Source organism: Neopsephotus bourkii, unplaced genomic scaffold (assembly GCF_033783945.1).
Source record: "Neopsephotus bourkii isolate Nb327-2 ecotype Australia unplaced genomic scaffold, CSIRO-AGI_Nbou_v1 NB_1634, whole genome shotgun sequence".
Taxonomy (NCBI): Eukaryota; Metazoa; Chordata; class Aves; order Psittaciformes; family Psittacidae; genus Neopsephotus; species Neopsephotus bourkii.
The window spans coordinates 9,894,884-9,906,371 of NW_026902109.1; the positions used below are offsets into that span (position 1 = coordinate 9,894,884).

An 11,488-nucleotide genomic window follows, 5' to 3' on the forward strand; every position below is an offset into this window, starting at 1 on the left:
GGATTTCCATCTGAGTGGATGTTTGATCTTGGGAGCAAAAGGAACAGAAGAGCTTTAGCAGAAGCAGCAAGGCCCCTCAAAGGAATTTATATCCAATATGTGCATACTCTTTTCTGATATCCTGAAAAACATATGCCAATTAAACAGACTAACTAAAATTGAGGCCAAGGTAAGAGGGCATACTCAGGCCCAGCAGCAGGAGACTGATATCTATTCTTAGTGCTCACTAGAGGGAGACAGGGAAAAACTCTGCTCCAAAGCTTTGCTTTATGGGGATACAAACAAAAATGTTGTGCCAGGCAGGGAAAAGAGGAGGCGAGCACCTTCACCAGCTACAGCACGTGGGAAGCAGGGCAGGTATTGGCTGGGCCAGGCTGTAACTCAAAACAAGGATTAAGCCACTTGTTTTAATCAATTAATTCCTTAATCAGTTCCTTGATTAAGGAATGCTCACCTCTCAAGCAAGCTTTGACCCTGCTTGAAAGGTTCAGAAGGACTTACACCAGGAGAGAATGAATGATAATTGCTGAGCTGAAAGTGCAGGTATTGAGCAGTGCAGGTACCCCAGTACTGAGCTATGTAGCTGCTTAAGAGAGGCTTGCAGCACTCCACACTGACATGCTGTGCTATAGCATTTTTGTCCATGTGGAAAAGAAAGGATTTAACTGGTGTTTACTCACCAGGAACTGTGAGCCTAAAAACACTGCTCGAGTATTGGCTAACATATGGGCATCAAAAGTGTCTGAATGTTTCCTAAAGTTCTGCCTCTGCACTTGCCTGCTTCTCACATCACTTACCACCATTTTGTGCCCAGGCTGGATATGGGGGTTCAGCACTTCCCTGCCACAGCCCCTGCCTAGGTCTGCCCTAGTCCCATTGTGGTCAGAGCTCAGAATAGTGTTTATCCGTCTTGTAGAAGGTAATCACAAGACTTAGAGACCAGGATGTGATTTACTCCCACGTGAGCACCCTGCATCATCGAGTGGGAACGGGGTAGTGCTATGCCTATGCGATGGCTCAGTGAGCCTCAGTTTCCTCCCCATCCCTTCTCCAGACTGCCTGCTACCCAGGTGGGGAGAGCAGAATTGCCAGTCTGAGCAGCCTTTGTTGAAGGTAAGAACACTTGTTTCTCCTGAAGTAGAGGGGTCTGTCATAAAGGAGCCAAAAGATTATCTAATAGTTAAATTATTTGTTTCAACCTTGTTGTATGTCTGTTTGGTTCACTACATGGAAAAGAAATCTGAAGTTTTAATGAGTATCCAGACAAGTGTAATGACAGGTGATGGAAAGAGAATGAAAAATGGAAGGATGGAGGAGATGCATCAGAAAACATCCCACAGCAGAAAGTTCTTTCACAAGAGAAGCACTGGGAATCTCCCTGCCCCAGGTAAAAGCTGATGGAGGCAAACACAAGTAAATAATTTGTTGCTGACAGTTCATGGTCTGGGCAATCAAGAGTTTCTGTTATATGACTCACCCTGTGAATTATTCAAGTGGACCTTGTATGTGTGATACCACTCTCTTACAAGCCGTTAATTTAATCCCACTGTGACGAGACAGTGCTTCGTGCCAGGCAAAGCAGGGCTGTAGTCTGTCCCCTGTGACGTGACTTGGGTGCTCACACTCAGACCTCCTTGGTGATCTAACGAGCCAGAACAGCCGCTGTCAAGTGTTGCCTCAACTTGACCATACAAGTGACCAACAAAGCGCTGAAGAACAGGTTTTTTGCCCTTGTAACAGCAAAACTTACTTACATGTGAAACTGCAGTTAAGCTTTATTAAGTGATTTGTTCTGCCACAGTTCACAGCCTTTGAAAGCTCCCCCGCAATTACGTTTTAGCCAAGGGGTAAAGGGCATGCAGGGCCTGATTTTTCGAAGATGTTTGTCCTGGATGCAGAAGAGAAAGCAGTGACACTCTTCAGCATATCTCAATGTGTGTTCCCCTAATTTAAATGCAAATCAGGTAATACACTTCTCAAATTTCCACTTCATCTGAAAGTCCTGTTCGATGTCTGCATAATGACTGCCCTAAAACTGAACTCAAAGATCACCCAATTAAAAACTGAAGGGCTCATTTTTCTTTCAATACTGTTCTCCTTAAAAACATACACAATTACACACTCTCATATAGCTTAGCTGCTTCATAAATGCATTGAAAACCTACCAAATCACAAGAAGATTTTTCTGTGCTGTTGGTAGCCTGTCAGAAAGAGCTCAGATTAAACCCAAGCTCTCTAAAATGTGAGACCAACCCCAGCCTGCACGACCGCACAGGTCTGTTGGCAGCACAGAGTTGCTCTGTCAAGCTTTGTCGCTGCTTTCTTTTTGAGTGGATCCCAGTGTGAGGAAGGAGGCAACCTCAGTAACTCTGCCTCTCCACCTCTCCTGCTGAGTCCCAGGTGGGGTGGGCAGCACTCCTGTGTGCCATAAGGGTAGAGGACAGCACCTCCGTCTCTCTCATTGTGCCTAGAAATATAGACCTTGCCATCAGCTCTCTCACCACTCCTGAAATAGAAACAATTATTTCTTTCCCTAACCCTGTGCCAGATCTTAAGGAGTGCTCAAGCTTTTCTCATCTTTTCACCCCTTCTAATTTAAAGATCAGACAATTTTCTTTTTCTTTCCTAACGTTGAAGTTGCAGGACATTGTGAGGCTCCACAAGAATTCCAGTATTTCAGCATGGGTTTAGTCTCTGGTGCTCCAGAAGATGGTAGAAACTGGACACTACACCTAGATGTTGCCTTAAGATTCAGAAACCAGGAGGTAAAGAAATCCACATATACTGGCCTTATTTTGAGCCTGTGCTTTGAAGCAGAGCTGACCAGTGATTTCTGGAGAACGTTACCACCAGTGTAAAGGAAGAATCAGTCAGACCAACTTTTCTCACAGAACTGTGTTTCAGTATTTGAGCTGAAAGGCTGATTTAGCTTAATTAGAACAACTTTAGTTTGATCTTTTAAATGACAAACACAACCTATGACAATTACATATTTTTATGGGCAAACAACTCTATTTCTTAAAACAATTATATTTCTTGATGTAAATATCACATCCCTTCCATGCTAATGTTAGGCTGTTTAGCAGCTGTGGATGTGGAACCCTTCACACTTCCATAACTTCAGGAATGATCCACGTAAGACTTTGCAGTCCTGACACATCATTGCATTTACCTTGCTGATGGAAACCATACCTATCCATAAATCCCAACCCTCGTAAAATTATGATTGAACAAAGCCCAAATAAATTTCAATGCTTTCCATTTAATTAACCTTGTTTGCCCATTTTAATGTGTAAAACATGAGCTCTTGCTCTGATCAATTACTTCTCACCTCAAGTAATAAAACCAGAAGGGTTCATGTTACTGATACAGGAGAGGGTGCTCAAAGATGCCATGGAAGAGGTGTGAAAGGAAAGAAAATCAGAACAATTTCTAATTTCCCTGCAGTAGCTTAGATTTAACTCACAACTATTTGGACCACATGTTTGAAGTTGCCGACTAGTTCTAGAGCTCTGGAGCCCTCCTAGCACTTAAAGAATTAAGGACTTTTGGAGTTTTGCTCCCCCAAACACAACTGCTCATCACAGGAAACAGATTGAGAAGGTGCAGAATATAGAGAGGAATGGGATATGGGAGAAGGGTGCTGGTGAGACAGGTTGCCTGTCAGAGGTGGGTGGGCAGCACTGCTGGGGTGGTGACACTTTTTCACATCTCAGGCTCAGTGATGCTCCCTGACACTACCAGGTGCAGTAACTTTTAGAATAGCCTGAAATTCCAGGGGCACCTGGGCATGTAGTTCTGCCTTCACACCCTGGTACCTACCCCAGCTGGCATTAACCAGGATTGATCCCTGCAGTCTCAGCAGAGAGCTGAATGGAGCAAAAGTTCAAACTGACTTCCGCCTGTAGGTGGTTTGATGTGACCTTAGGACACAGCGAATGATGCAATCAAAGACCAGGAAGCCCTTTCAGAAAAAGGTAATGCATGGGAGGAGCAGGATTAGAAACTGTAGAGGTACTTATAGGCTGGAGATTTGAGGCAATACTGTGGAGATGTCAAGAGACAAAAAGCAAACCAGCTGTAGTGTTTTGGCATTTAGCTTTCAAAATACTCCATAATATCCCTCCCTACCCCTATCTTTTCGTGTCATGGGACAACACAGTTGAGAACTGACAAAACTGAGATGAACAATCCCACAATACTTGCCAGCCAGGTCTATCAAATGATGGTTAGATACTCTCTCATAGTGGTGACTGACTATTAAGAAGCACACAAGACAGTCAAAGCAAAGACTGGGATTCACAAGGAGGAAGTGTTCTTGAAAATGCTCATTTTTTCACCCAGATGTTCAGGATAATGGAGACACAGCATTCAGAAGACCACACATTTGAAAGCTGGCTTTCTTGGAAACATAACCGCTCATTTCCCAGGGCAGCCACAAGTGTGGTTTACTCCCACTGAAGTCACAGGAAAGGCCTATGCCCAAGTGGGACATCAGCTTATCACAAGCTCACCATGACACTTGTAAGATATGGAAGCCCATCACAAATACCTAGTGTCAGCAGATAGATGCAGTAAAATGCTAGCCAGAAAATGTATAGTTTGGACCAAGACAGGAATGAATTTAAAGCCACATGGTTAATTCACCTAGTTCATGGATCAATGATTAGAAATAAGTTGCTATTTTACTTTTACTAGGCCTTAAACAGTTTTCTCAAGAAAAGCTTTCCGAAGTTTCTCTCATGATGCTATTCTCTCTAGAGGCCAAGACAAGGTTAGATACTTTTGACAAATAGTTTTTACAAAATCTAGGAGTAGATCTCATCTACATTAATAGTTTCAATATTCAGAACAGAACAAAATGAAAACTCAGAGATAAATTGCTGCAAATTTCTGAGCAGCTGAAATTCAGATCCTTGGTTTTGCTCAGGTCAATCATTCTTTTTATATCAGAGCACTCTAAGATGCTATACATGCCATTAATATTCTGATGTGAGCCACCTGATGCACAGATTATTTGTTCCACCATATGGGATAAATACATAGTTTTCCAAAGGTCCATTTTCCCTTTACTCTGGGCTGGATTATAATGACCACAGCATACCAATTTGCTGGGAAAGTGTAATTTGCTTTCTTTGTTAGGTCTTTTTTTCCCCTTGGAATCAAGATAAAGATATTAATGCTAAGAATAGGATTACATTACATGAGGAGTCATGCTGCCATGCTGATAGTGATGTAGGTTTTACTCACAAATTTGTGCTGCTTAATGTTTTCAGCAGGAGGCAAAGCAAGCAGTGGCACTTTTCAGACACCCATATTGAGTCCAAAGGGCCCAACAAAGATTTCAACTTGGAAGAGTAATATCTGGAACTGGGAAAATCTAGGTGGGTGTCAGAGCAGAATTAGAGAACAGTATTTATCTCAACTGCTTAGGAGTCTCTAAAATATTGCTATAATGTGGTATATGTTTAATGCTCGGGATAAATGTGCATCAGTTCTTAATGTTCTCTTGAACTCTGTTCCTCCCTTTCAAGCTGACTACTCTAGTTAGCATCACTCGAGATGGAAATACAGCAGTAGAAAGGAGCTGAGAGAGCAGCCAGAAGGTGTTTGCTGCTGGAGCCTGGGCATGTCCTCTCTTGAGTCACGACAAGGTGCCTGGTGGGTGCTGGAGAGCCTCTTTCTCACTTTAACTAACGCTCTGCACAAGGTTAATCGAGGTGGCAGTGATCTGGCTAAGGGGGCTGAGAACAGCTGAAATCCACCCATTTGCTATGGCTTTGTTGTTGCTAGGCTCTCGGGTTTGGGCAAGAAACATGATTAGGTCCATGTAGTGGTTTTGTAAAAAAAATGCCCGAGTCCCATAGTAGTGTGTGTCTAATATCTGAGGTTTTGCAAATCCAAGTGAGAAAAACATTCTGAGAAAGAAATCAACAAGGAATAGAAAAAGATACCTGATATGAATATATATAATTAAAATGCTAATTGACCTGTCTAGGGGGAAAGAGGATTGCTGTTTGAAATAATTAATGAGCACTGCCAGTGGTCCAAAAGTTGAAAAGAGCTCTCTGAAATGACAGGCTGAATAGGAGCAGTGGAGGAATGCATTTAACCTTGTTTTCTGCAACTCGTCCTCACTTGGGTACTAATGAACAACTAAACTCGTGAGAACTGCCACTTCCCCCCACAGTTTATCCATGGCATCTTTTCTTGTGCCTATTTCTCAACACAAAGCTTTTCTCAGGAAGATGAATATGGGTATGAGTGTAACCATCTGAACCGAGATGCTTTGTACACTGGAAAATAGCAATGAGGAGCCCCAGCCCCACGAAACTGGAGAGCCCTTGGCCCGTGACTCTGCCAATAGTTTATTTGTACAAAGTTTCTTTGTACTGGGGACTTGTGGCAGACAGCGTAAATTCCAAAGGCTAGTGGAAACCTGTGAAATGCCAGAGGTTAAAGCCAGAACTGTTATTAATGCAGTGGTGCTAGGTAAGGAAAGTATTTCAGGCATTATTTCTATACTAAAAAAACACCATACTACAATGCCACATTAGGAAACGGCAGCTTTGCTGTTTTGGCCTCTTTTTTTCCCTTCCCCTGAGAGCTGCTAGCACTGGCACTGCCTAACCCAAGCAAGGCCTTCAATCATGATGGGCTTTTGCAATCCACCTTGCAGCAGGCAGCTGGAAAAATGACCAGATTAGAAGCTTCTCATAAAAATACGTATAAACATCAACTCTCACATCTGACAATGTCCCACTTGGCAAGAGAGGACTGTGATCAAAACTGCTGGAAACTGAAAGAAGTTTGGGTTGGTTTCTGCTCCCAGGAGGTTCAGCTTACAGAGGAAGAAACCTGCACGTTGGGGACGAAAGTTGGCCATGCCCAGACAATTCTACCTCAGTAGTTTTCCAGCACTCTTTCTGAAGCTCGGCTCAGCGTTTTTGCTCTGTCTGTGATGGTGGAACAAGTTCTTTTGTGGGTTTGATTTAAAAAATAAAACAAACTTATACACAAAGACAGTGCAATGAAGCAGAAATCTCTACCTGGGCACACCCTCTCACTGGGGAGGGTAAATAAACAGCTTTTCTCTGTGTGTTTTCAGCTCTCATTCCTCACATTCAAACTCCACCCATTGTACCAGTCATCCCAAAAAGCACCAGCAGGTCTCCCTGCATATATATAAAAGCAGGACACATCAGGACACCCCTCACAGCGTGGTATACATTACCAGGCACAGCATCTTACTGAAGCAGAGGAGTGTTAACAGGTATCAGAAGCCACGATGTCGGGTAAAAACTTCCAGGGACTGAAGGAACAGGCTGAAGGTGCAGCTAAAGATGCTGGTAAGAAAGACTAAATTTCACTGGGTTTGGGGTGGGAGGCTGAGCTGCTGCTTTTGCCTATAGAAACCACAATCTGAAGTTACACTACATCAGTGCTAGCAGGATATAGCTTCCTCTTTTTCCTTTAGTTGCTGAGACCAAGCTTTGGCTGCTGCCTGGAGAAGGCCCCAGGCTGGCCACAGCTCTCAGCATGGGCATCCACCCACCACAGCTCCCTCAGCAGGTGCTGAGCACTGACCAGCCTTTATCACTCCCAAAGCAGTTGTTTAAACTTAGTGTTGTTAGGGAAGTGAAGCCTTTTTTGGTAGTAATAACCTTTTGTATTTAGCATTTATGTTGCTCAGGGTGATCTTTTCTCGTGCTCTGCAGTGGTTTTTAAACTGCTCTCCTTTCCAGAATCATAGAATCATAAAATCAGCTAGGTTGGAAAAGACCTTTAAGATCACCAAGTCCAACCATTACCCCAAGACTGCTAAGACTACCGCTAAACAATATCACTGAGGGCCTCATCTGCATGGTTCTTGAACACTTCCAAGGATGGTGATTCCACCACTGCCCTGGGAAGCCTGTTCCAATACCTGTGAAGAATGTACCTGTACTTGAAGTTGGAATCAACCTTTGATTAATGTTTGCTACTTGACCTGACTATCAATGCGTTCTGATAATAACTATATTGACTGTGATGGACTGTTTGTAATAAGTAGTACAAGGTTGTTTCTGTTGTCTTCTTCTCCAGCAGTGATCACTAGACTTTGTAGGATGTAAAAAAAACCTATGCACACATTTCTGTCACAGCTATGCCCGTGTTGCAGGGCCAGGCACTATATGATTATTATTATTATTGGAATCCAGCTTTTCAATGCAAAGTATAATAGCTTTTTCCATAAATGAAAAATTGAAATATGTGCATAGCTTATTCAAGCATTTTATAGTATATTCCTTGGAGTATTTTGTGCACAGCTCATTCCTAGCATGGAATAATATTTATCAGGTAGAGTCTTGCATTTTGACCATATAAACACTTTGTTGTATAGCTGAAATATATGAGTAACCTCACTGATTTCTTCAGTTCCTGTGAGTTTCGATATACCTAGGAGCAAATGCGTAGTAGACCCAGAAACATGAAGTACGCTGTTCTGAAAAATAAAGTAGTCTTTACTGCACCCTGAATATATTCATGCCATTATGGGGTTACTACTTCTTCTGGCAAAAGTGATAAATAGATGGCTTTCACTTTTTCATAACTGATCAGACATCTTACAATTACATGGCCTCTCCCCTTTTAAATGCTTTATATTCTGAATTTGATCTGTTATGTTTCTAGCTTCTGCTCCTCTTTTTCTTCTATTTATATCTTGTTTGTAAAATCTTTTCCTGTCCTGCTCTGGTTAATTTGTTTGCTTCCATTTTGGAAAAGGCATTATTCCCAAATGGCCTGCAAAGAAGATGCATGCTAGATGGCCAAGCACAATAAGCTAGAAAAATCAATAAAAGCAGGTGTAGTGTAAAAATAAGCAACTTGCAGCTAAATGTCGTAATTCCGACTCACTGCTAACATCTGCTTCTTTCTCTTTTTTTATTTTATCTTCTTATCTGTCATTGATTTGCTCAGCTGACTATAGGTGCTAGGTGAATGCTTATCTCATAGCAAGCTGCTGTGGCAACACACGTAGTTCCCAGGGAGCTCACGAGCAAAGCACACAGCCTCAGTCTGCTCCATACCAGCCTTATCTCTTTCCAGGGGCATGACCTTCTGCAGACACACGGAAAAGCCAATTGGCAAAGGGAATTCCAATAAGCGCAAATGTAATCAGCTGGAAATTAACTTGGGTTTTTTTGTCTTTACTTACAGCAAACACGTTGGGACGGGCTACTGAGGATGCAGTCAACCAGATTACAGGTGCAAGCCAGAAAGGTAAGAGCAATGGTGTTCAAATCAAGAAGCAATGGAGCAAGCACGCCAGTAGCAGGCAGTGTTCATTCCCTTCTATCCCAGGGCATTCTTAGTCTCAAGCTCCCTGGTTTCAGTGACAATTTTTGGCCTTTTGTAAATCTAGTAGGAAAGTATTCCAGGATCTATTGCTTGGTAACTCCATACATTTACTAGCAGACAAAAGCTGACACTCTCCTGGCCACTGTGTCTCATGCATGGTGTTCACCTTCTGGCTTTCTCTTACAAAACTCATGTGAAAAGCATGGACAAAACTTTTCTCCTTTTCTTGCGGATGAAGTAACCCTGTGATTCATCTTGCACCCTCAGCCCAGAGGGCAGGGGGCTGTCCAGGTCCAGCCCCTTGCTGGCTCCCAGCACTTGATGAGGGAAAGGACATCCCTAATGTCAAACATTAGTGATCCTGCAGCTGGAAGGGTGCCATCAGGAAAGTGTTGGTATCTCACTTCTGGGGATTGGGAACAAGTTAAACTAAAAACTAAGCTAAATTCTCACTTAAGTTTAGTAATTCCCTAAGAATGAGGGGACAACTTGCAACTTTGGGGTCTAAAATGTTTCATGAAAGCTAAATTACGTTGGTAGTATCTCCTTAAAGCAGACACTCTCTATAGCTCCATGGACATGATGAGAAGGTCAGGCCTGGGCAGTTTTTGACATTACATGATGAGGCAGCAACATTGCCAAAATCTTTTCAAAGGATACATCTCTTAATATTTACGGTCTAATAATTTGTACACCTCCCCCTTCCATCACAAATGTGAAACCATGTTGCATTTTTCCAGCTTTCAGCTTTTTCCCTCTCTTTCAGCTATTGACAAGGCTTCCAAGGTGGCACAAGATGGGGTAGAAAAAGCAACCGGACATGCTGCAGAAGCAATATCTGGCCTTGGGAAAAAATGTGGATTTGAGAAATGATGCGATTTTAAGCAAACAGTATTGCATATAAAAATATCTCTTTGGTCTGCAATTCCCTACTCCTTTGTGTTTGGTATCTGGATAATTTCTCTCTCTTTGAATACAACGTTTTAAGGCAGAAGGCCCTCCTCATCTTTTATACGGGGAAAAATACATCTTTTAGCACATCTGCTAACAATCTTCAACATTGCTTATAAGGCTTCAGCAACACTATTGCCCTTCTCTTACGACAGCACAATTATTATTGCCACATTTCCTGACTGTATTTACAAATCCAATGAAATTGTTCATACTCCAGGACACCAGAACATTGGTATGATGAAACTAAGTTTCCTTCCAATAATCAGAAGTTACGCTGGGGTTGTATTTCTTTTCAGCTTTTTGTTTATTCCAATCTGCTGTGTTTTCAGATTAAGATAAATAAAAGGTGGTGTATCCACCAGCCAGAAATGTATCACCTTGTTACGTGTTTGCGCTGTCTTACTGGGGCTCTCAGTGAAGGATCACACAATGTCTTGCAAATCTCTTTTGCTCATTGATTCAAACCCCAGCGAGGTAAGTGACCATTCTGTCAGGCAGGTCATTACCGAATCATTTTGCAGTTCGGGAGACAGACAAACGGACACAAATAGCCCTGTACCACAACAGAGCCCCGTGGTGTCTGCGAGTGAACAGGAGTTGTGATGCACACCCCCTCATCCTTTCTTTTACATGTCTATTGCCCATCTAAATATTTTGTTCCCATTATCCACAACATATCTCCTGTTAAATCTCCCAGGGACAAAAATCAGACACTGTATCCCAATGCACATCGCAGCACTACCACTAAAACCAACTGGTAGCGCTGACGTGACAGACAGCCCCACGGGGTGCTCGGCTCATCCCTTTAATGATGCCTGAGCTGCAGGGTCTGTGCGGTGCCGCGGGGCAGCCCCGGACACACTGCACAGCAGCTGCCCACTCACAGGGGCGGTGGTGCTCAGGGATGGAGCTGGAGGGGGAGTCACAAGTGGCAATCTCTGTGCCTCGGTGATTGAAATATTTGGTTTAGATTGCTGCTTGCTGGGCAATCAGCGGCTGCCGCAGCCAGACGGGGTGCCCACTTAGTGCTGCTCTGTCAACACAAGGCACTAATACCCACTTATTCACAGCGAGTGCTCTTACCTTGGACTCTGGGTGTTTCTCATTGCTAGGCAATGTTTTCATCCTTTTCTTTCTTTCCCCCCCCCTTCTGGTTTGAAGCCTTACCATCCTGATTTCAGTAAAAGTCTAA

The 11,488-nt window shown here is 43.0% G+C and overlaps 1 protein-coding gene across 2 annotated transcripts; it reads left to right on the forward strand.

Annotated features, from left to right (window-relative positions):
• Nucleotides 1-2,496: 2,496 nt before the first annotated feature.
• ADIRF (adipogenesis regulatory factor) lies at nt 2,497-10,669 on the forward strand. 2 transcript variants are annotated; one of them, XM_061373736.1, is made up of 4 exons: nt 2,497-2,765; nt 7,109-7,349; nt 9,202-9,264; nt 10,109-10,669. In XM_061373736.1, exons 2-4 carry the CDS (start codon nt 7,289-7,291, stop codon nt 10,213-10,215), a joined length of 231 nt encoding a protein of 76 aa, XP_061229720.1. In that variant the 5' UTR covers nt 2,497-2,765; nt 7,109-7,288; the 3' UTR covers nt 10,216-10,669. The 2 variants fall into 2 exon arrangements, with proteins under 2 accessions (XP_061229720.1, XP_061229719.1); XM_061373735.1 differs by lacking the exon at nt 2,497-2,765 and having other exon boundaries at nt 6,862-7,349.
• Nucleotides 10,670-11,488: the final 819 nt, after the last annotated feature.

Coding starts and splice junctions, on each gene's coding strand:
- ADIRF (XM_061373736.1), top strand. CDS start 7,289: ATGTCGGGTAAAAACTTCCAGGGACTGAAGGAACAGGCTGAAGGTGCA. Junction 7,350..9,201: donor AGGTGCAGCTAAAGATGCTG/GTAAGAAAGACT, acceptor CTTTACTTACAG/CAAACACGTTGGGACGGGCT. Junction 9,265..10,108: donor TACAGGTGCAAGCCAGAAAG/GTAAGAGCAATG, acceptor CCTCTCTTTCAG/CTATTGACAAGGCTTCCAAG.